The sequence below is a fragment of the Pocillopora damicornis genome, chromosome 3 (genome assembly GCF_964200805.1).
Source record: "Pocillopora damicornis chromosome 3, jaPocDami1.2, whole genome shotgun sequence".
NCBI classification, from domain to species: domain Eukaryota; kingdom Metazoa; phylum Cnidaria; class Anthozoa; order Scleractinia; family Pocilloporidae; genus Pocillopora; species Pocillopora damicornis.
The window spans coordinates 3,452,802-3,478,372 of NC_142672.1; the positions used below are offsets into that span (position 1 = coordinate 3,452,802).

At 37.6% G+C, this 25,571-nt stretch overlaps 2 protein-coding genes and 1 pseudogene across 6 annotated transcripts; 2 read left to right on the forward strand and 1 right to left on the reverse strand.

Annotated features, from left to right (window-relative positions):
- Window positions 1–402: 402 nt before the first annotated feature.
- Window positions 403–11,102, reverse strand: LOC113666176 (cytoplasmic dynein 1 light intermediate chain 2). The gene is made up of 12 exons (XM_027181936.2): window positions 11,007–11,102; window positions 10,847–10,920; window positions 10,642–10,761; window positions 10,322–10,552; window positions 8,300–8,454; window positions 7,866–7,959; window positions 7,260–7,395; window positions 5,893–6,004; window positions 5,067–5,126; window positions 4,454–4,510; window positions 3,943–4,044; window positions 403–3,408 (listed from the first exon to the last, which is right to left on the reverse strand). Exons 1-12 carry the CDS (start codon window positions 11,063–11,065, stop codon window positions 3,187–3,189), a joined length of 1,422 nt encoding a protein of 473 aa, XP_027037737.2. The 5' UTR covers window positions 11,066–11,102; the 3' UTR covers window positions 403–3,186.
- Window positions 11,103–13,835: 2,733 nt separating this feature from the next.
- LOC149047862 (uncharacterized) lies at window positions 13,836–15,597 on the forward strand (annotated as a pseudogene). Its single transcript, XR_016184524.1, has 2 exons — window positions 13,836–15,101; window positions 15,313–15,597. The product of XR_016184524.1 is annotated as an uncharacterized LOC149047862 (transcript).
- A 673-nt stretch (window positions 15,598–16,270) lies between these two features.
- On the forward strand, window positions 16,271–23,683 carry LOC113666189 (conodipine-P2). Of its 4 annotated transcripts, none has more exons than XM_027181952.2 (3): window positions 16,271–16,428; window positions 22,851–23,040; window positions 23,317–23,683. In XM_027181952.2, exons 2-3 carry the CDS (start codon window positions 22,858–22,860, stop codon window positions 23,581–23,583), a joined length of 450 nt encoding a protein of 149 aa, XP_027037753.2. In that variant the 5' UTR covers window positions 16,271–16,428; window positions 22,851–22,857; the 3' UTR covers window positions 23,584–23,683. The 4 variants fall into 4 exon arrangements, with proteins under 4 accessions (XP_027037753.2, XP_027037752.2, XP_089057098.1 ...); XM_027181951.2 differs by lacking the exon at window positions 16,271–16,428 and adding an exon at window positions 18,311–18,496; XM_089200972.1 differs by lacking the exon at window positions 16,271–16,428 and adding an exon at window positions 21,635–21,691.
- The last annotated feature ends 1,888 nt before the right edge of the window (window positions 23,684–25,571 follow it).

Below are 25,571 nucleotides of genomic sequence, written 5' to 3' on the forward strand. Positions count from 1 at the left end.
TTTAGAGGAGAAAAAGCTGTCCCACTTGACAGGGTTACCCTATCTGCTGTGGCGAGACAATTCACCCTTCCAGGTGTTCCGCCCCCTCGAGACGAATTCGCCATTTTTATAGTCAACGGTAGTTAAAGTTTTTCAAAGAAATAAGTGAAAGGTTAGCTTGGTCGGCGTACTTGTCTCGGCTACCCGAGGCCATATAAATGGGCCCTAAGTGCACACCCACAAACTGATAGTCGTCAGCGCACACCTACAAATTGATAGTCGTCTTGATTTCAACTAAGTTGTCGCAGCAATTCTGTTCAAAGAGCGCTTTTCGACCGATTGTCGTGAAATCAAAACCAGATTAATAACAAGGTAAAATGGAACTATTTACAGCCAACGAATCACACCAGCGGAGAACCTGAGAACGTTTAACAAGGTTTATTATGGATAATCTTACAGCTTATATCTGGTATTTACTTTTGGATAGATTTAACAGACACTGTACACGGACAGCACAATAAATAGCTTACCTAACATTCACCACTGGGATGACAACTGTTCTCAGGAAAACAACTTCAAAGAGCTCCACTTTTTGGGATTAAAAAAGGTCAAGGAAAGTTGTCCAAAAGTTAATTTAAGCCAAGAAATGATTGAATTAAAGGATAAACTTAGGAACCTACGTTCTTTGCCATTTCTTCACTAAAGGTAGTATGGCGACCAACACCACTATCAAAAATACCTAGAAAATATACATATCAAATTGCATCTTGAATGGAAAATACCATTTTACACAGATTTAAATTGGGCTGACGAGTTGTAAAACCATCGACTACCTTTCGTCTCACCTCCAAAATTGAAGACAATATAGTCTCCAAATCGTTGGGGAATTACAGTATTAGTCCATTTTACAGTGGCGTGCTTGGTTGCCAAAGCTCTCAACAGAAATGAGACTTAGAGTGATCTCGTGATGATGCAAACGTTGCTGCTTTTCAAATGTAAATTACTTTGTTACCATGCTACCTAGATATTGGTCTCTATCACAACCAGTCACCTTCAGCCTCACTCCAAATCAAAGGCTTGGCAACTAAGCATACAACTGTTAAATGGCCTACTGCCAACTGAGTGTCGAAAGTAATCCAGTATGATTTGGTTTGTGATTGGTCCAGAAATCTAGTGCCATCCTCTTAACCAATCATATGTGAAACACGCGATTGCTTATTTTCAATTTGAGTTCTCATTGGCAATTGATAATGTAAACCTTTGTTCTGATTGATCCCTGGAATTACCTTGGTTTTGGTTCTTCGACACTCAACTGAGGCTGCGCCAACAGGATAGTAAAACCAAGTAAACAAAATCATCATGGCAAGATTTTTTGCCAGAAGAACTCTTCAGGCCAAGGGCAGACTATTACGAACTTGCTATTGCTTAATCTAACCATTAATTCTATCAACGAAACTAGATCAAAGCAAATGTCAACGTGAATGTCAAAGAATCAAAGAACAAATGAAGAAAGTGATGTTTCTAATATCTCAAAGAGAATCGCGCAGCACAAATTGAATTCTGGAAAAATCTAGGCTTTCTTCCAGTGGTATTGGTCGTCACAAATCGAAATCATAACAAGCCCCAAGACGAAAGTTTTCAAGTGTTAAACGAATTACAAGAACAAGACAATATTTATCATTACTGAAAAAAGGTTATGGACAGCTTTCAGAGGATAGAAACAGATTAAACTAATTTGTTTCCTTGTTAACAAAATAAACATTGAATAAAAAACAGCTTTGTCACCACAAACACAAGGAAATTAAGTTACAAAATAGACTCTGAATTACTGCAACAATGGACGAACAAAAAACTATCTGTCATAGTTCGAGAGCGATCAATTTAAGTTCCTCAAATATGCCAGACATATTTCCAATTGGTAAGTTCTTTGCGACTTACTCCAAAATCATCATCCTAATTTGTTTCCTTGTTGCGGAATAAAAAATATTAAAGAATAATTTACAATAAGATTTGGGAGGATTTTTCTGCAATATATCTCATGATCTTGACATTTACAATGTTCATGTCATATGTTCTTGATCAGCGGAGATAAGCAAAAAACGGGTGGGGAAAAGAAACATTTCGATCACGCGCATGAGGAGGGCACGTTTCTCCTCAAAGGATGAATTGAACGACTCACTTGGCGATGTAATGACGTTACGTGACAAAATTTACCAGTAAGAGAGTATGACAGGATCTGTCATACCGAAAGAAATACTTAAAGGGAAGTCGTTCGGTCGCTCTCTTATGCCCCACACCCCCTCCTTCTCGTGTTTTTTCCTCGCTCGCCCCGCTTTTGCTGCGTGAAACAGGGAATGCCGAAGTCAGAATCCTAATTTACCCAACAAACTACAAGTGAAACGGACTTGCAAGAGAAGAGTTCTTATCTCCCACAACCATCCACAAGATAATAGGTTATTCATTAGCAGCGGGTCCTGAGCGAATTTAGCTGACAGTTATTTACGTTTCTGGACCTTCTAGTGAACATACTCCGAATTAGAAATAATTTATCGATACTCTTTTTGTTGGTACACACTTACTGTTGACACATATCTTGGAAAAGTATCTAAAATCGTAATTAACGAGAGTTTACGGGTGATAATTTGTCACTGATGAAAAAAAAGCCTTAGATAAACTTTCATCGGCTTATAAAATTTATATTTCGTGTTCTCCACATTTTGAGACCTTTAAAACCCCGATAACTTTTCAGGAATTGACCTTCCAAAAACGACCCCAAGCTCGATGAGTCTGACGCCTTCGAGGATCAACAACATATTTGTCTAAAGTCTACACCAAGACAAAACTATAATTTTTTTCATCAGTATGCACTACATTTCCATTCGCCATTCATCACTTTTCTATTGACAACAAACCCTGTTTTCACTCGGTAACTTAACAGTTACTTTCCAACTTCTGCTTTTACCATTTAAAAACGGACTTTGGGCACAATTCACGGCTTCCATTGTGTTTTAAAAGTTCTCCCCATATCTTTGTGTCGAATACAACGTACATCTTTCTACTTTTCTTTTCTCCAAACTATCATATCCTACACCAAATTATAAGAGCCTAGCTTTATACAAAATAAATTTCATGAAAGCGCTTAATCCGAACGCGCGTCACCAAAGTCTGTTGTACATCCTCTACCACTTATTAAACTAATTGCCACACCTACGATGATTCTGTCGTGTCGTTAGCCGCGTTTCCTGGGGAGACCATTTTCTTGGCTCTGTTCATACGATCTAACTCGGCAGCAGCATCACTTCTGACAGCTGTTCCGCCTCGTCCCATGGCAGCACCAGTCCCGCTCTTCTTGTTGAGTAACGAGTTGAAGAAATTGGCCAGTACTCCTTCACTGGTGCCCGCACCTGCGCCTGGTTTTCCACCTTCGACCTGCCACACAAACAATGCCTTCAATACCTGTATATATACGTTGATAACCTATCATCCAGTCAACACGGCTGGATGATAGCCTGGTGTTTTTTCTTTTCTTTTCCTTTAGCTTCCTAACTAGACTGAAGCTGAGGTCCATCAAAATACAACAAAGCACGAGGTCACCATCCAGTTGTCTTCGTAACAGGTTTTGAGCAATTCTCAGTTGTGTTGTCAGCAAACTTAGGTTACGTTGATTTGTTGTTACAATTGCCGGAAAAATCTTTGTAGTAACAAAAAAAACTCGCCTTCACGATGCGAAGTCTGACACTCGGTAACATGCAATTTTCTCTCTTTTTGCGGGATCAAAGTATCTGACAAAACCTACGCTCTCAATCTATATTTCAAAATCTGCCTTTAAGCCAAAGTTTACATCAACGACTTTCTTACAGGGATCAACATAAACTGTTTCTTCACGGCGAAGGATTAAGAATCACAAATTATAAACTTGGACTTTGAAAAAAAACGAAGTGGTTACGCTTAAGGCTAATCTACCTTTGCTCCTCTGGGCGAAGCGGAGATTGCTCCACCTGAAGGCCTTCTGTCTGAAGTTATCCTGCCACTAGGGCTCGCTGGAGCACGGGGCTTAGATATGTCCTAAACAAAGAAACCAAAGTTTTCGCCAGCAGTAGGTTAACGGTTTAGACATCTAGTTGGTGAAGCAATATTCTACAGTTTACACGAGGTTTTGTTTTCTTTTTTGTTGGATAAATTTTAAAAATAGAGAAAAAAATAAAAAAAGAGAGAGAGATTCAAAGATTTCCTTGAATACCACTGCAGAAAAATCCCTTTTCTGCCCACCTGGCGATTAACTTTTTTAAAAAAGATTTGTTTGTATCCACAAACTTGGATTTCTTCAAACAATCCCTCTCGGGTCGTCAAATCGTAAATTGTATGGCCAAAATATAATCAAGGACTATCAAAGGAAATAGGAAGTTTTCAAGTTATTGTAATATTATCCCAATTGAGGCACAATCCGATATATGAGAGACATAACAGTACTGACCGGTTGTGGTCTAGCGATGCCAGATGACACAGTAGCAGGCATCTTTTGAAGCAATTGCTGTGTAGGGAAGAAGAGATACATAACCAATATTAAAATGTTGACACAAAACTAACAATTCTGCGATATTTGGGTGCCTTAAATCCTTGAAAAAGCGCCACGTCTGACGGCAAAAACACTCAGTGTGTGTGTGTGTGTGTGTGTCCCATCCCCTCTCCCCCTGTGTAAAGACGAGTGATCACGTGCGATGGTCTATTTACGTGTGTTTTAGATTTATTAGACTTTCACAACTATAACTTACGTTTTTTTTTTTTTAATTATTCTTTTTTTTCACTCTGTAACCACAAAAGGTTTAGGAAAATTACAAGGAATAACTGTGCGTGCGCAAATGTCGACATCTCTAGCCAACGATTTGGGAATAATTTAGTAAGCGAGGATTTACAGAAGATCTAAAGCGGAAACACATCTATTCCTTTACGATCCAAAATTGCGACCAGCTGTGGTGGAAAATTGAATGCATATGTGGGTATTCCACAGTTGGACAATGGACTCTGGAATGCTGTACCTATAGTATAACGATAACATTTAATCTTCAAAATAATCACTTCAAACCAACCTGTTGTTTTGCGAGGAATGTTTGTTCATCCTCTGCAGTAACTTCTTTGTCTTGTATTGGCTGACAAAAGACAAATGCACTTTGAATTAAAACTTCATAGCCATGTACATGGTCAAACGAGACTTATATCCGGCCACCTTGACCGATCAAGCTTTGGTCAATAAAGCATTTTCCGAGAGGCAAAACCACTTCCGTGCCTTCATATCACTTTGTGTTCTTGTATTTTTCGGTTTTTGTACCACAATAAACTTACAAAACACGTTTATGTTTTAATTTCTTTCTTTTTTTATTGTCTTCTGTCACTTTTTGCGACTCTATTGCCGAAATAATTCAAAAGTTACAAATTTGTAACTCTGCTCCAAGCAATTATTTTCCAAGCGCGAGATCAAAACGCCACACGGGCAAGATGGGCCCGTTACCTGCTCCGGTCGCCAATCAGAACACAGGAATCGCCTCATCTTGCCCACGGGTGTTGCCAACTATGTGATAATTACAAATAATCGTGTATTGAAGTGTTATAGCAGTGCATTTAAGAAGCCTCGAAAGTTTCTGTCTCAACCGAATTCACTTAAATAATCTCTTTTCTTAAGAGAGGAATTAATTTATTTGAATGAATTCAAGAATTGTTTCGGCGTTTCTATATATTTTGAAGTAGGGGAATTTTTCTGAAAAATCCAAGATACACCGTATTTGGAAGCTAGTTTTACAGTCAACCAACGATTTCATAACCTTCTTGGCCATATCTTAAGGTCACCACATTACTGACAAGAAAAGACAGGTGAAGAACAGTTCTCCTTCACAGTGTAAATCATTTTTCAAGCAGTACCTTTCTCAGTTGAGGTTTAACAATATGATCATCAAACGCATCATCAGCCTGGATATTTTTCAAGTGTTCACTAAGAATGTTTATCTTCTTTAAAGAGTCCCAACCTGCTGGACTGTGAAAATAAAGAAATATTATTTTTTCTGACTCACTTAAAAAAAAAGATCAATTATGCAACATTGTTTTGCAAAATATGTGCGTTCAATTTCCCACCTTCCATCCCCGAAAAATAATGTGCACACCCCAGGGGCATTCCAGCTAATGCCCACAGCACTACTTAATTCAAATGTACTATATTAGAGAATTTGCATGTTTGTGACCTTTGTAATTTGGTTACAATCATGTATATAAGTACCGTATTAGTAGTGACTCTTTCGTGATAAAGTTTCATTCCTTGTTTGCACAAAAATGTTCTGATATCCGTAGGTGAAGTTAATTTTTACAGTTGAACCATTCCTAGCATTGCCCACAAAAGCTTTTGATTAATTAATTTATTAATCTTTTAACATTGAATTGTTAATTTTTAACACAACAAATAAACTCTATATCTACACTCCTGTATGCAAAGTGAGAAGCAAATCTAGAGCAAAATGTTCTCAATTTCAATTTGAAAAATAAAATATATACAAAGCAATCGTTCTTGTCCCTATCCTTAAATACATTTTGAGTATCAAAGTGCAAGCAAACACAACATCTACATGGTTTCAACCTCTGGATTGTTAAGAAGCAACCATGAAAAATATGATATTCTCCTCATTAATCATTCAAAATAACAAGCAACCATCCATCAACATCAAGGCTCCACTATTTAGTGACCAACTCATAACAAGGTTGCTACAATAAAACTTTTCTCACATGAAAATAAGAGAGGCAATGGACATTTTTTGCAACATCACATGGTTTATCATTCTACTATTATGCCATTTTACCATATTAAGGCATCAAAACATGCAACTTTTACCATGGTATTACACTGTAGACCAGGTGAAAATACAGATGGGAGGTGGAGCAACAAAATGGCCTCATCAAATGATCCATAGTTTGATTGTTTTTTTCATTTCTTGGGCCTGTCTTTTTGATGTTCTTTCCATCTTTTGCCCACCCCTTATGACAATGACCTAATGTTCCTTCAAGACCACCAGGATTATTTCGGAAAATAGAAGCCACAATACTGGAAGTTTTGTAATAGTGGAATACTGAATCCATTCTTCTGAGCAGACATTTTTCTCATTGCTCATATTTTTTCTCACCCCTATTACTAGGAAAAATACAACGCAACTCACAAAACATCTGCACAGAATATACATGTACAGGTCAAACCATGGAATAAGGTTTAGATATTACTACTTGACACCAATCTTGATACTCACATAAATACTGAATCCTTATCCACAACCAGAGCTGGACTATTGAATGGTAGGCCATATATTTGATGGACTAAGTATCTGTGTAATAATGTGCAGTTCTTATTTTCTTTGACAGAGGTGTAAAACAATGTAGCACCATCTTTTATTAGTCAAGGAAAATAAAAAATAAGGGAAATAATTCAAGATCATTCAATCTCCTTGTTTGCGTTAGAGAGTATTCAGCTAGCATGTGCGCTATGATTGGTCAATTAAGTGGGCCGTATTTTACTGTACTGCCAGCTGAATTTAAAAGTTTGTTTGAATTGGAATCTTCTTCCCCTGCTTGAACCTAGAGATGTAATAAATATCTTACTGCCCTTGTTTTCTTGGTCCACACATACATGTAGCTCGTAGTTTCTGCCCAGATTTCTGGTTTGCATGCCATGTGCTTGGACCATAAATCCCAGAGGAAAAAACCGGGTCTGTAAATTGCAGTACAGACCTGAAACTCATTAAGTGAGAAGTACTTATTGTGAGTTGCACAACCCTGTGTATCTGAGAGCAAATACAACTAATACACAAATTGTGATTATTTTACTTATAAATAATGTGTAATGTTGATGAGGATACATTTCAAGCAGTGCCTTCTGATGTGTTGTTGAATAAAATCAAAATGCTCCTCTCTATAATCTCTGTCCTTTTCAAGTGCAGACATGCAGTCAGTCTGAAACGAAAAAAAAAACAAACTAGAACCATTAGAAAAATCTGAAGTACAATTAAGCAGTAATCAGTCAAGAAAAATATCAACAAGGGAAACATTAGTGGATTTGATACCAAACCAAATGCTCTATGTTGATATCAAAAGAGTTGTATGGAGAATTACTAAATGGATGGGATCTTAGGAGTGAAAGGGTTTGGCAATAAGAGCCTAAAAATTAGCATAGCAGCATGTTTTACATTTACTGTTTATGTATTTATTAATACAGTTCACTAAAAGCCACAGCCGCACAGCTTTTTATACTGTGTTCTTGTAACAGCAACCCTTAATGTAGTACTATAAATACCTTAGTGACGACAACTACCATAGGTAGACCAAGATTGTCTGTGAGTACATTTTCATCAAGTGGAAGAAGAACCTTGTCTTCATCTTTAATTCCTGATCTTCTCCTGTCCTCTGTTGTTTCATCTGGTTCTGCATACTCTTGAAATTGCCGCACAACTACAAGTGTAATTTATAGGTTACTGGTCATTTCATACCCACTGTTGTTTGGTACTGAGCTAGATCATTTTGCATCCAGTCAGTTGAGTCATTTTGTACCCAGCTTGGTAGTTTTGTGCCCAAACTAATACTGCATGTTTTCCACGTTAACAATTGAAGAAGAAAATATCACACTTACATAAGCTTTTATTGTTAAAAAAAAAATCACAAGTATAAACAATAGACTTCTCTATCAAAAATTTCACACTTACCTTGCCCTAAGCAATAATTAACTTGTCATATGCAACAATTGATATCTGCTCATGCACAGGCTGGTCTTTTAAATACTTGTACACACTGTATAAACCAATCAGTGATATGGGTATGAACCATCTCATACTTGAATACAAACTGACAGCATTTGGGCACGAAAAAACCATGGGTACAAAACAACTGGATACCAATTTATGAAAGTGTGCAAGTTAGTCCCTTGCAATGTATTTGGAGGTAAATTAAACAATAATACAAAATAATACTCAAATCACTGCTACTGATAAAAAAATTAGTATCAACATGATTGAGATACACCTAATGCCAGCAATCTTTTTGAAGAAAAAGAGCAAAAAGCTAAATTCACAAGCATACTCTATTAGCATATAGATTTTTTAATTTCATTTTTGGAAGTGCTTAAAACAACATCTGATTCTCTCAAGAAGTTGGAAATAGTTTTTAACAGGAAATTCTTCAAAATTGTTTGGCTGGCAGGAATATAGCCAAAGGGCAGTTTTAAATGATAATAAATTCCTTAATTATGAAAATAGTTAGAGATTGATTTGTAAATAAATCATTATCAGTCTAAGTTGACTTATAGGGTAAGTATCAAATTGGCATCTATAAAGATTATGTATAAAAATCATAGTTCCATGTATTTTGCTGCATCTTCTTCACAATCATTCAAATTAATTTGGTTTCAAACTACATTTTGTTCCATTCTCCATTTCCTCATTTCTAAGTTTTAATGCTTATTATCTCTCACACTGGATCACACATGAAAACCTTCAACTTTAAGACTTTTACCAGGGTAACACTCTTCCTCCCCAAAAATCCTATGTTATTTACATAGCAAAACCTTTATCTAAAATGATAATTTCTGTCTGTTAACAATGACAGGATACCACTATAAGAAGATACACTCCCAGCCACATTCATAGCAACAAATGATTTATTGTAAACTAAAATTTTTGCACATTTGCATGTCAAGAAAACTTTGAAGTGATCTTATGCTGCTATGCAGAAATTCAAAATTCATAAATTAAACATGATATTCGCCCCCTCCTTGTTAATCCATTCGATTCATTTTAGAGCATTGAAATGAAAATCACAACAAGATTATTTCAAGAGACGCTTCAAATTAGGTTTTCCATCGCAGCAAAAAGTAAATAAGCGGTGTAAACGTAAATAATTTAAGAACATTCCTTTCGATGAAAACATTATCTTAGTATTTTTTAAAGTCAGTCGTAAAATTTGCTATAACTTTACCCTGATTATTGAACTGTAAAGTTCTATTTTATTTTCACAGAAACACAAATTGATTTTGCAAATCACTTATTTCAAGCAATATTGCTTCCTGTATATGATAGGGTACTGTGACTACGTGAATATCGAGATCAAGCGATCGCCGTCTAAAATTTGAACGATGTCCTGTTGAAAATCTAAATCACGACGAACAAACACCGATAAAAAGAAGTGACAACTTAAAAAAAACTATCATATGCATGAGTCTAACCAGCTATGCAAACAGAAGTAAAAAATAGTCACTCCACTACGTATGTATCGACTCGAAGCGAAGTAAGAATATTCACTACTACTATTTAAAATGAAAACTTACTTCGTTCCTCCATTTCGTTTAACTCCTTAGGCGGTAGTTTCAGTGAATGAATGTGTTCCCGAAGAACTTCTGTCCACGAATGCAAAGATTCCTTAATTGTCCATGGTCTAGAGATGTCCACAACTTGAACGATAAGAGTGTTAGTAATACTTTTAGGTGTGATGGCAAATTGCAGAAGACCTTTGTGAAGAGGATCGCCGTCCAATATCCATACCCCTAATCTTGTACTGTCTACATTGAGAACGAAAAGACAAAATGTCAGACACATGCCAAAATCAAATAGCATTGTATTTACACACTGAACTGAATTATGATCATACCATCTCTCTCCTCATCATGAACATCCAAATATGTGTATTCCAGTCCGTGACCTTTGCTTATTTCATCTTCTTTACCTCGAAGCTTTGAAATCAGCGTCGTTTTCCCCGAGCCATCGTTACCTGAAAAGAATGTTCTCGTTTAAAAAAAGAGAATCGAAACACGAACCAAGAAGTGAAAGGTCACAATCTATAAAGCACTGCTTACCTAACAGCACAATCGCCTTGTTAGAGGGTAATTTTCGACTAGCTGAACTTGAAACGTCACTCAAAATCGACGACCTACGGAACATAAATAACAGCCAACCATCACCATCATGGACTGTACCAACGTAATCTAGACAAACAAGTTTTTTATGTTTCAATACCAGAGATCTTTGCCTTCTTCTTCGCCGCCAGCCGAACCTCGGTCATCGACGTCCGCCATTTTGAGATATAATTTTTCAAAGTTCCCGTATATCTTATGGGCCTGTCTCGAACCCATGCCCCTCTCATTTCGCGGTTATCAACCAATGGACAACGATAGTTAGTATTTCAAACCTTCACGATTTTTCTTCCTTCTAATAATAGTTTGAACTCCAGGTAAACTTCATTTGTATAAAGCTGGTATAGGTGTGTAAGATACTATTTCTTCTTCTACTTCTACCTCTTTTTCTTCTTCTTTATAGAATGATAGGCCGGGTAACATGGCTGACTCTGCCTGAATTCAAATTAAGGGAGACGGTGAGGTTTACCGTGACCTGCTAACACGCCCTCATTATTAACACTACGGCACGAGCGCTTCTTCATTCGTGAGAAGTTTGATGTGAGCTGGTGAGAGTTCTGCAAGAGGCCTGGCTCTACTTAGTCCTCTTAGCTCTCTTTCGGAGTACTTTGTACAAATAGTCTAGTCAGGCCTCAATTTTTCCAGCGTTATCTGTGGCTTTAGTCAGTTTTTGTTCTCTTTAATACATTTTATAATAAAGTTCGGATATAACGCGCGCTGTCATTGGTTGAAAGAGCGTGCTCTATGAGAGTATAGAGCATAGAACTGAGCTAAAGCTGTCACGCCATCTGCCAAATTGTACCATGTTCGACCTTTTCCGGGACTTCTTTTTAGCTTTTTTCCGATAATTGAAAGTGGAATTTCGGAACAAGCGAGCCGGCAAGTAGTAACAGAAGAACCAAAGAAAGGTTTGTAAACATACCAGGCGCCGTTATTTACGTTATTAAAACGTGGGCAGATACGAAAATCCTCAAAGGAAAAACAAAATAGACATTCCGAGTTTTAAAGATTTTCACGCTCAGTTAGATTGCAAGCTTACGTACGGTAATGAAAATCAAACACAGCCAACACTCGTATAGTATATAAAGTTCAGAGTTCAAAAACAAAACAGAACAAAACAGAAATGATGAAAAATATAACCAAACTGGCATAATTGTTAAAATTCATACTAATCATGACGGTGTCTGAGCAAATATGATCATGCTGAAGTCCATCGCGGCTCACTTATCATGCCGATCTCCGGTCATCACAGTAAAGCAAGCCTCAGAAACTACATCGGCCGCCCTTCGAGTGAAAAAATAAGAGCTCGCTCTGATATCCTTTCCAATGTGTTGAGTGAAAAGCCACTTCAGTCACTGCAGCCGAGTTTTGCGGCGCTGTCATCCCGAGCGATCTTCATGTTCCGGTGAATTCGGCTGTCGTTCATTTAAAAAACACTCGCCTTGAACAGTTTGTTTTCTACCTTGTCATGTGAAAAAACCCGCGTGTTTTTATGAGCCATAATTCGGCTGAAGTTCACTTAACATTTCACTTCAAGATTCTGAATTAAAAACTTCAGGCAAAAGTGTTACATTCGACCTGCCGAATTATTTTAGTTTGTAAACTATCGCAGAGTGTGAACTTTGATGGTTTTTGAACTTTGATGGTTTGACACTTTTGACAGCTTTTGTCTTGTACAGCCAATCAGATTATTTGAACCATTCTAACAGGGATTCTGATTGGCTTATTGTAGCGTGCTCTATGAGAGTATAGAGCATGCTGACGACACTGTTCTTCGCTTTGGAAATAAAGTTTGTTTTGAAAATTGAAAGTAATACATGGGGAATTTAACGGATTCTTTATTATAAAACAAATAGAGAAGCCTTGACTGTGCTCTGTTCTGTTATAAAGCACTTAGGAAGCGGCTAGAGCACTCAAGAAGTGGGAAGAAACACTCGACTACGTCTCGTGTTTCTCCCTACACTTCTTTCGTGCTCTAGCCGCTTCCTGCGTGCTTTATAACAGAACAGAGCACAGTCAAGGCTTCTCTATTTGTTAAATAGTCGCGCACTGCCCGTCCCAGGTTTCTTTTTCTTTGTATCCTACCAGTATCTTCTTTTAAATTTTTTTCCAGGATCCATTTGACATCACTACTAAGACCTAATGACGTGTTGAAAGGCCATCATGAATAAATGTTCTTTATCATTATTTTCTTGCTCCCTTATCCAGGCGCAAGGTGGCAGAAAAAATAATTATTTTTTGGTTGAGATCCGTTAAAATCAAATAACAGTATCATTTCAACACTTCATCCTTACCAAAAAAAATACTAATCACAATCTGCTCCAATCCAGCACCCTAGCTACTCGTATGTTAATTTTTTCCCTCAAAAAATCGCTAGAGCGTTATCCACAGCTTGCAATTAAGTTACCATTAGCGCAAGCACTGAACAAAAAGCAAGGAAGCTCGCTTGTTTTGAGCTCGCAAACGGAGTGGCTCCTTACAGACCTCTGGCACACAGCCACTCGTGTTGTAGCGCCATGAGGTTTATTGCATCTTCGTACTGTTTTTATTTCATTTCCCAAAATACTCTGCTCAAAGACCTTCTGTTTATTTACATAATTGTACATTGTACGGATTGTACATTTTTAAAAAATTCTGTTCGGAATGAACATGAGGTTTATTGATTCGGTCGCAAGAACAACGGTACCTGAGATCTCCAATAAACTCATTGTACGAGAATATAAACTGAGCAGTCTTGTGCGGTGTCGATAAACGTAACGTCCCTAGGACATAAGAAAAGTGAACGAGTTTGTTTATCCACTTTTTTTCCCCTGATGACCTAAAATGAGTTTGCATTCTCGAGGCTAATTTATTCATTGTGTTGCCGAAGTTCTTATGAAAAAAGGCACATATCCTAAAGCTGCTTTCAGAGCTAGACGAAAGAAGCAAAATAACTCTTTATTCTTTATTCCTTTAACCACTAAGAGTGACTGACTGGCTTACAATTTCACCTTGCAATATCAGCCTTGAATCAAATGTTAAGGTATATCCTCAGTTTTACACCGCGCATCCTGTATTGCGCATAAAAATTACGTAATCAGGGGAATGAGCTCGCGCGCATTTTGAGAACACGGCATTGTTTTTCAATCCAGGTGAAGAAGTAAGATGATCTTTAGCTCTTGAACGAGCACGGCGACCTATGTTTTTCATTGCATAATCTTGGTGAACAAACTATTCCCTTTAGATTGGAGAAATTGAAATAAAGAATCGTCTAAGGGAAAAAAGATATCGCTAAAAGCGTGCACAAAGCCCGTTACTCGAGCATGCAGATTATGACCTTGAGAGCAACTACTCGAGGTACGTTTGAAGTCAATGTCGTTTAAGATTGCGTAATTTTTCCACAAAACACATATCAAATTGTCCCATACTCTCGAGACTTTCTACCTATCGAGTTCGTTTCAAGTGTTACTTTAAAATCCATTGCCTCCAGCCGCAGCAAAATATACCGTGAAGCGATGAAATGACGCGCGTAATTTGTGCCAGTACAGGCATAAACAAGGTAAGTTTGGCCCATCCTATCTCTTAAATAGACACGGTGACCTATTTTTTAAATTGTATTTTTCGAAACAGGCATTGGTAGGAAACTTTTAAGGAAAGTGTAGAATTATTGTTTAATTTTTTTTTTCTGAGTAATCACCTTAAGGTTATGAGAATAAAGGAGAGGTTCACCAATTTAGGAAGCTCCTGATTGTAGGACAAATTCTCCTTGTCAGTACCAGAGGAAATATAAAGAGAATAGTGTGGAGAATATGAATACTAATATTAGGGTGTAAAGGGCTATGAAGTACTGTTTACTGATCCAGCCCTATACACAGTGGTAGTCAACTCGATATTCCAATAAAGGCGTAATTATAGATAGAGATGACCCCTGAAAAAGGTCCTTCACTCAGAAAATCTTTTTGAGATAATTTTCAAAAACTTCCTTTCCAACTCTTTCTTTTAGTTTTCAAAAGCTGATGGGTTCAGCAGTCCCTCTCAAAAGCACTTAAATCACGATTATAAGGCCTTTACAGTGCAGATGGCCATCGGCAAAACATATGGGGTCACAAGTTCGTGTCCAGTGCACGTCAATGGCTGCAGTATTCCCTGTGGCCTCCCTTTAGTGTACAAAACGATGTTCACTCCCGCTTGAAATAAGCATGATGTCTGCTACAGCTGTGTAAGTTTTTCCTAGCATCACATAACATGTGGCAAAATACGTACGGTATAAGGCACATAGGGATAATTGATACCGCTTCCCTGTGATGCAAGCTCTCCAAAGTTCCCCCTAAAAGAAAGAGGACTGTTTGAGTTGAAGTGAGGAGTGAAAATAAATCATGTTATTACGATAACTCACTACTTATCTACTTTCATTTTCCTCTCCCACTTAGGGCCAGTTGTATGGCTGGAGTCGTGCCCAATGCGACACAGCTTTCAAAACTGATATGTACCAATTCTGCCAGACGACCTCAACAAGAAAACGGTTCTTGACACAAGCGTGGAATTGGCTTAAAAGCGTCATTTCGGATAAGGTGAAACGCTACGAGGCTGGCGCAGAAATCTGCTACAATTCTGTTCATTACTTCGGGCATGCGCACTACGAACAAGTCTCCCCCGCTTGGTGCACCAATACGTGTACACAAAGTCCTAGTGATCCAAATAAGGCGATCAACTGAAAGGCCAACATTGTTAAAAGATTATGTCTCAAGCTATAAAGCTAACTAGCTTGAATGGCATGATATGGTAGTAAACTGTTCTTTCTAGAAAGCAATAAAAGATTGTAAAATGTGCATTCTCTCGGTTGTATTTTGAACCTCAAACATGTCCTTTCTTTCAATTGTTCTATGTTTCCTTGAGGGGGAGGGGGGGGAAGGATGGTTTTCAACAAAATAAAACCAACTAAAAAAGTCAATTCGTCAATCTTTTTACTTTAGTTGCCACACTAGCCAGCACAAGAGGTTAAGAAAAACAGTTTGGCTTGGATTGATCTCAGTTTTATATTGGTCTTTCACTAAAAACGAACAGCAACGAGTTCTGATTCCTAAAAAATTAAACTGACGTTAAAAAACATTTTAGTCGATTTACTGTCGTGCAATATGTTATAATATTGTCCAAATTTACCGATAAATTTCCTGTTAATAAAGAAAAGCCTTTTTATATAAAATCATTTTCAAATAGCGACAAATGGTGTTTATTTTTGAAAGAAGAAAAGCCTGCGAATAAGTAAACTCAGCTCGGGGGCGTTTTTACCGCTTACCGCCCTGACGACGAAATTGCACATATTAGTTTACCCATGCGTGACAGCTAATTTCTCAAGAATGAAATGACGCATGTTTTGATAAATAATCTGCTATTTGTGTACTTTTCCAAAAGTTTCAAGAAGTAAAACTTAGGTTGAATTTCAGTCCGTCTGTCAGCTTCGCACGCATTGAGTGGGAAAAGTTTTGTTCCCTTTTTACAAAGTGAGATTTTAGTACACCTCAAGGGTCTCGCAAGACGGCGAAAAGGTACAGTAGTACTATGGTACTGTATTGAGGAAAGGCTCTGTTATCGACATCGCCCATAAAAAAAATCAAATTATCTTATAGAGATAGGATGTTTAAAAGCCAGGCAAATGGTACGCTGTTATTAAGTTTTTTTGGCAAACTGGTAAACATTTTTTGATAGCCGTCCACAAGTTGAGATTTTGGAGGGTCTGTTCACATCAGGTTGTTTTAGCTTTTTAAGAGCTTGGCTTCCGTGTTTGCGGACTGATAAGGAGACACTTGTTAAAAAGACTTTTTGCATTTATTTCTGATAACATTTTTAAGGTGGTGTTTAATTTCAGATTAATAAACAGGAATTTTTGGAAGAGACAAAGACAGATGATAGATTTTGAGCTTGGTCGCCAAATGAAAGGATGTTATTCATTTATCAAAGAGAAAATCGTGAATATCGGATTTCGCGCTTCGATGCCCTACAGACAACTCGTTTTGACACTGTTTGGCCGTAGAATCGTCTTTCTGTAAAAAAAGAGTTTTCCAGTGTTATTTTTCAATTTAATTTTCCTATTAAAAAGTGACCTGCTTAAAAGCTTCCAAACAGTGAAAAGATAGTTTACCATATCTCATTGCTTGCACTGTTTGCAGTAGAGAGCTCTTCCTCTTTCGTAATTACCCATGGTTTGTGATAACGATAATTTAATGAAATTTACTCAATATACACATTTTCTTTAAATTCATTTAGTAGACTTGACATAAAATTCTACTGGGATTGGTTATTCTCACCGTTTCAATTTTAAAATTTGCGTTTCATCATTTTTTAAGGAATATCAACTTTTACATTAACACTTTTTTTTTTCATTAGTTCGTGACAAATCCGTCAGTCCTCAGTTCTAAGTGAGCATTTATTTAGAAGCTTTCTTTTCAATAGGGATTTGCATCTTGATAGAACGCAACGTCCTATGTACCATACTAATTCACTGGCTACTTTATCACTCTTTTTCATAAAAGTGCGACATTAAAGCGGAATCTGGCAAAAATCGCACACTTCGAGGCTTAATGGTCAACTCTTTAACTCCCATGAGTGACCAAGACAGAATCTCTCCTTACAATATCAATACTACACCAAGCCGGAAAGTGACGAGAATTAAGAGAAATGACTATTAAGAAATCATTAGCCAATTCAATACCAAATTCTCCAAACCCAAATCATAAAAGTTGTATGGCAGACAGTAAGGAGAATTACTGTTGAGATCCTGGGTGTAGAGGGATTAAAGGACAAAACTGTGGATCAATCAAAGGCGATTTTTCTATGATGAGAAAAACGCATTGTGCGTCAAACGAAATAGTTATCAGTTTTGGGCTAGAGACGTTTGAAGGAGTCAACATTTCATCGTCTAAACTGTAGAGAAAACTGCTAGGGGACAAATCAAGATGATTTACTTTTAGATATTATGGAGGTTCAAAGTGTTGATTAAAAGAAAATAGAGTTAAAGTTCCTTAGTTTTTAGCTCACACTTGTTCAGTTTATCTTTTGTTAAAATGACTGAAGGATTTTTCAAGAATGTTATCAGAATGTTGGGAAGGGATGGGAGGGCGAGGAAAGATAAATAACATATTGAAATGTGGTTTCAGCGACTATGACCAAGCTAAGAAAACTAGAATAACTGTTTTCCGTTTGAGTGCGACTTCTTTTTGCTTATTCAGTTTTTAATAACATTGAACTCGTTCCAGAAAAATTGGATTCGCAGTCTAAAAAGGTCGCAAAAGTGAAATAGTCAGTAAAAAATTAAACCTTTTACAATTTTGAGTGAAAACCGATTTTAATAAACAATTGACATCCGAAATTTGTTCTTTTGAAAAAACATTTTACACAAATGAAAAAGTTAAGTGCCGAAGTTGACACAGTATAATCTTAAGGTACTACAGTACACCCGTCTAAATTCACACGCCAAACTTAGATCCATAAGCCATTCGCGAAAGAGAAGGGGCTACTTAGGAAATAAAAAGACCCTCTTCGTCATTTACCTACAACTCTTCTGGGGTTTAACTTTGCCAGGATCAGAAATTTTGAAAACGTGGGAGAAAAACCTCGGTAGGTAAATGAATGCTAATCCTCAAGTATCTTTTTTTTTATATGCGGCAATATTCTTCTTGTTTAAGCTAAATATAGGATTTTTTTAATTCTTTCCCACCAAACATTTTCCATATCTTTTGTATTCTGTGTCCAAATTGCCGATCACATGTGTCAGTCTCCAGCACTAGTCTTGTTAGAAAAGAAGAAACAATTCGGAGAAAGAAAGGTAAAGTTTCGTGCGATTTAGTATTATCCTTTTTTCATGGACTTGCAAAAAATTTTCGCCATGATAATATAATCGTCACGCTTTGAAAATTTTGCCTATTTTCATTCACATAATCTGCCTTCAAAAAGAGAGCACATTCACGTAATAATTTTAATAATAATAAAAATAATAACTTTATTTATATAGCGTCTATATCACTAATTGCTCTAGGAGCTTAACAATATCACAAAATGTATTAAAAAACACTAAAAAAATCTAACAACTACATATATAAGCATGGGAATTAAATAGAAATATATTTACAAATCAAAAAAGGCTTGGCGAATTAAATATGTCTTTAAGTGTTTTTTGAAAGAATTCAAGGAATCGGCATTTCTTAAAGATGCGGGTATGCTGTTCCATAATTTAGGTCCTGCAATAGAAAATCTTCGATCATCATTAGACTTAAGCTTAGATCTCGGGACTTGAAGTAACCTATTCGAACAAGAACGCAGAGTAGGAGCTGGTACAAAAGCTGAGCAAATCGGATATATAACTTGGTGAAAGTCCATTGATAGCCTTATATACTAACAATAAGATTTTATAAGTAATACGGTATTCAACAGGCAACCAATGTAAATCTATTAAGATGGGAGTTATATGTTCGTACTTCTTTGTGAATGTTACAATGCGCACTGCCCTATTCTGAACTAGCTGTAGGCGGTTTAAGAGAGCTTTAGGTAATCCATGTAGAATCGCATTATCATAGTCCAAGTTAGTGGTCACAAAAGCATGAATAATTGCTTCAGCAGATTCACGAACCAAATATGTTCTGATCTTACTAATATTAGTTAGATGGAAATGACATGTTTTGCAGATCTTTTTAATGTGGTCTTCCATATTAGCACTGGGATCGAGTATCACTCCAAGATTGCGAACAGAAGAGGACGGTTGAATAGTTTCACCCCCAACACAAACGAATTCCAATGAGGGACTAGGCCGATAACGTGAACTGAGTAGAAGCAGCTCGGTTTTTTTCTTATTTAGCTTAAGACCATTAAGAATCATCCAATTGTTGATTTCCTGAACACATATTCCAATTCTACATTTTACTGAGGAGAGAAGGTCATCACTTCCTAATTTAAATGACACATAAAGCTGAGTGTCATCAGCATAGAGATGGTAAATAAGATTGTGTCACTTTATGATATCAGCCACTGGTGAAGTGTACAGAACATATAACAGAGGCCCAAGGACAAACCCCTGCGGTACACCACAACTAAGTTCACGTAACGAAGATCTTGAGCATTCAATTTGAACAAATTGTGTACGAGATGATAGGCAGGATGCAAACCATTTCAGTACAGACCCTGTTATACCATAACATTGAGACAGCCTATCCAGTAGTATTTCATGAGACAGTGTCAAATGCAGCAGATAAATCTAACATAAGTAGTACAACGGCTTCATTTCTGTCAATTACATGCAGAATATCATCTTGCACCTTCACCATAACAGTTTCAGTAGAATGATGAACTTTGTAGGCTGACTGAAAGTTTTCAAGTAGATTATTGTTCATCAGATAGTTGGTTAACTGGAGAGCAACACTTTTCTTAATAATCTTTGATTGCGCTTTCAAATTGGAGATAGGTCTAAAGTTCTTGAGTTGTGAAAAGTCTGCATCAGGTTTCTTGAGCAGGGGTGACAATACTGCTGATCTCAAACACGTAGGCCTGCAGCCATCACGAAGAGAGAGGTTGATGATGTTAACAATAGTAGGCAGCAATAGATCTATTCATTGTTTGGTAATAGAGGATGGTAATGGATCCAAGACACAGGACTTCGAGAACAGTGTTGCAGTTAGTTCCCTGATGTCAAGCTTCATCTCAGTAAAAGTTGAAAATTTAAGCGAAGACATTGTGAGTACCTTAGCAGTGACACAATCAGCAGAGTAAATAAGAGCTTTCTTTTTAACAATGAGATCATTATGTAGTGTATCAATCTTAGTAGTGAAAAAGGTAGCAAATTCATCAGCAAGCATACGGCCGTTTTTGGAGGATGGATAGTAGTTAACAGTTGGCTTTTGAAGTAGCTTTTGAACAGTTTTGAACAAAACTTTTTGATAACCAGAGTTTTCTTTAATAAAAGACGAATAGTACTCCAACTTAAGAGACTTAATCAGATTGATCACAACGTTACATTGGTGTACATAACGTACGCGGTCAGCAGGGAGTCTTGATGCTCGCCATTTACGTTCAAGTTGTCTTCGTTTCCGCTTCTCAGCAGTGACTTCAACTGTGTACCAGGGCGCAGATGGACGGACAGTGACAACTCGTTCTTTCACAAGAGCATGCTTGTCCAGTAGTGATCGTAAGACTTCATCATAATTATTCACAACTACATGGAGATCATCTTGATGTTGAAGAAGAACAGAACTTTCAATATCACTTCGGAAAGAATTCATATCAATACGGCGTAGATTTCGAGAAGAGACAGCCCTCTTTACAAATCTGGGCTTTTCTAGGTGTAGAGTTGAATGAACAGCAAAGTGATCAGAGATGACAAGATCAGTTGTTTTAACGTCGTTAACAAAATGATCCATTGCATTAGATATTACTAAATCAAGAGTGTGTCCGTTAGCATGTGTTTTCTCTGACATGCTGCACGAGATCAAAGGAGTCCAGCAAGTCCAGAAATTGTCTAGCGGTAGCATCATTGGAATTGTCGACATGGATATTAAAGTCACCAACAATTAACAATCGCTTATGTCGTAGATCGGCAGTAATATGTTCCAAAAGCTTAGAAAATTCCTCTAACAACAATGATGTTGACAAGCCAGGGGGTCGATAGACAAGCAGAATTTTTACATAGCGCACCATGCGTAGGTGAAAATCCATTAATTCAAGAGTGACAGTATCAGTATATGTATCACTCTGTATCCCATAGAACACAAGGTACTAATTTCCACAGAGTCATTACTACCAGGACGAAGCCATGTCTCAGTCATCGTGAGTATATCGATATCATTGTCAACAACAAAGTCTTTCACTGCCATGGCTTTGTTTCTAATTGATCTAGTGTTGAGTAAACAAAAATGTAGATTCTTTGAAGTAGAACACAGAGGCGGCGATAAACATGGTTTTTGTGGTACAGTGGTCAGGTTAGCAGAATTAGCATATTTAAAACGATATGGATGGTTAAACTGCATGTGATGTGAGGTGTTAATTTGAATCAAATTAGCATGTTAACATGGCAACTACGCGAATAAGCAATTGATTCTCGTTGACCGTCAAGATTTCCTAACGACCGAATAGATTGGAAACCAGATCCAGAGCGTCGATAACCTCCCCTATTACCACGTTTTGTCAGGATACAAAGGCTCTGAAGACGATTAAACACAGTGGGTGCAATATACGAGCTTACTAGCTTCCTTAGTGATCGTAGTTCCATCCGGCCGTAAACAATGCGAGACAACGAGGTTGTCGTGTACGGTGTTGGGTCTTTCCTTTTCTTTCACACGTAGTTCTCTCTTTCTTTATTTATTTCAGTTTTTATTCGCTATGGTAAAATATCTGGTTATTTGCTATCACACACTTTTCATCCCATCTAACCTACATTTTTTCCACAGCGAGCACTTATGCTTTGTCGATTTTATTTGATTTGGTTTTGATACTTCCTGTACTTGGCGTAGCAAGACCCCTTTAGAGGGCAAACTAATACTATTTCACTTGAACTTGAAACTATGGCTATGATCTTCTAAAAACAAATACATTCAAGTTAAAGCAGAATTATTTTGAGTTGCGTAACGACAACTTATGCACGACATCCATCCTCATCTGTGGGTTTTCAAAGTTTCCATCAAGAAAATTGGGAATGAGTTGTCGGAGCGCATTTTAACTGAGTGACGTAAAACCAGAGGCAAAATAGCGGCAATAGCCAATCACGACGGCAGCAAATTTGCTAAAGAACCGATGATCACTCAAAAAAAATCAAGCAAATATTTCTAAAGCGCGGAAATCACGAGTGATCACGTCGCGTTCTGCATCCAATTGGTTAAGATGGCGCGAGTTTTTTAAACTAATCACAGAACTTAATCAAGGAAAAACCAGTGGAATCCCGGATTACCTTATGCCCTTAAATGTGAATTAGTCTATCATCTCTTCACAGGATTATCATGGGTAACTTGTCTGTTCCCACATTCATATGGTTGCTGCTGTTGTCGATGAGTTGGGAAGTGAACTCAAGTTCAGATTGTAAAATCAATGCCAATGGATGCAGTGTCCCGCTTGGCTTACCGGCTCCGTACAAAAAAACCTTCACTCCGGCTTGCGACAAACACGATGTTTGCTATTACTGCGTAAGTCTTCACGCCACGCTACGCTCTCTCTTTTTTACAATTATATAGTCAGTTTATAATATTACAACCAATATTTGTGGGTTAGGAATCATAAAAACAAGGTCCCAAACTGAAGGCACCTGCCCCCAGTCTTCCCCTGCCCATTTTAAAATGTTGGAGCATTACCTAAGAATTTTACTATTAATAAAACTACAACTGATATTAACCTTCGTTCTGCTAAATTTCGAGAATTCGGCTCGAATTGTTGTAATGGATGTGTGTGGTCAACCTTTCCAGGGAGAGCTCTACGGATGGGATCAGAGACAATGTGATGAGGCCTTTAAAAGCGACATGTACACACTGTGCGAAAAAAATGGAAAACGCTGGTTCAGTCTCGGGGATCTGCTGAACAAAAAGAAAAGATGCAAGAAACTGGGTGCAGATGCTTACTACACAGCTGTTAGATCCTTTGGTCACCTGTATTGGGAGAAAAATCCGCCTTCCTGGTGTCAGGCAGCATGCGCCAAAAATCTCGGAGATCCTAATAGGCCGCTGAATATGTGAGAATGTGCAGTTGAATGAGAAAGGACAGATGTGTTGATGTATGATAGAGAATAGCAAAGAAAATTCATTCAAAATGTGGGAAATAAAGAATGAAACTATGGGTGAACGAAATCTGATCTTTTAAACAGAAAAGACCCTACACCGTACACAGTTTAGCTATAACCCCAAAAACTGGGTGGCTGTTCCGTCCATTTAATTCTTCGTCAATTGATCCCTTGTATCAGAAATAGGTAGATCATAAAACAAAATTTACTAGGTTGGTATTCTGTTCCGGTGTTGTTGCCTAATGGTCCTGCGTCCTTTAGGGATCATTCTTTAGTCTGCCACCTCACGCAAACTAAATAGCGATTTTTGACTGAAAACAATCCATGCGGACGATTCAAATGTGGAGGCAGTGTGACCGAGTGGTGAGGGCTTGTAATCTGATGTTCCCGGGTTCCAGCCCTCCACTGACCTTGCTACTTACTGGATTTGTTCTCGGTTTCCCAGCGTCACAGTTCAACTCATGTGCTGCACTTTGTATGTAGCCAACTGGTCTGCCTCCTGTCAGTTAGTATTTTTAAATACTATGTTTATCTTATATTATAATGTGGTTGTTTCTAATTTAGCCCTGAAAAGCCCCATTGGTGGAGAGGTCAATTCAGTATACATACATACATACATGCACACATACATACATACATATACACATGCATTCACACATACATGTACTCAGCCGTAAAAACTGATAATAACCAGCTCAGGCTGCCAAAGTTGAACAGTTTACTATTTCAAATATTAAGTTTTAAAAATTGGAAAACAATGTCATATATCAAAGTGTGAGTGCTAGATCATTAAATGAACAACAACTTTTAGACTGTGCCCAGCCGTCTGACCAGAAGCGTAGAATTCCTTACTAGCGACAACCAAGCGACTTATATTCAATGCACAAGCTCGGAGAATTTATCCAATAAAAATACAAATTTTGGAATCACTTGTAATTTCTAGGCAAACACCTGATATTCTTAAGAAGTTTGGAGCAAAACCTTTTAGTGGAAATTGTGTGAAAATTTCTGCCTGCCGGGCATTTAGTCTATTGAAACTACTTTGAAACAAAATCATCAAATCGGCAACGTGACCGTTGAACCATCATCCTCTGCACGTAATCTTAGCGTCATTTGACGATTGTTTTAACCTTGAGGAACACATAAAATCAAGTTGTAAGGCCTCCCATTGTTGCTCATACCTTTATTACTTCGAAATTAGATAACTGTAACTCGCTGCTATATGGTCTACCTCAGCAGTTACTTTCATGATTACAATCCGTTCAAAAGACAGCAGCTCGATCGAATTGTTACACCTACTAGAAAATTTGATCGTATGACCTCTATCCTAAAAAAGCACCACTAGCTTCCTATCCGTTACCATATAGTTAAGAAAATTCTTTTAGTGCTCTACAACGCTCTTAATAGAGCAGTGCCTTTCTACATCGGTGACTTACTGAATTATCGCACCTCTAGACGGACACTGAGGTCGTCTTCTCAACATCTTCTGACAACTCCGAAAGCGAGACTTATTCAGATTTCTTCGAGAGGTTTAAATCTTCTTCCAAACCAGGGGCGTAGCGTGAGATTTTGAAGGTGTAAGAACGAGAAGTAAATATCGAGCGACGAAGGTGGCATGCTCATCCAAAAACTGTTTAAAATTAGGGTCTCCTGCGTTTTCCGCGGGGCATTTTCAGAAAATAAATATGAAGGAAACTGCATTAGTAAGTGTGTGTCATTTATCTTCCCCATCTCTAGTATTATGCGCTAGGTACAGTGGTATCCAATAAAACCTCGGCGAGCTGCGGAAAACTGTACACATTTTCTTAGGGAAAAAATACTGCATTTACACTATGGAAACATATGTACAGCTATTTATCGCCCGTTAAGCGCTTACGGAGCAAGCAAGAGGGAGAAAAAAATTCAATCACGTACACGCTATGTCAAGTGTAACAAATGATGCTC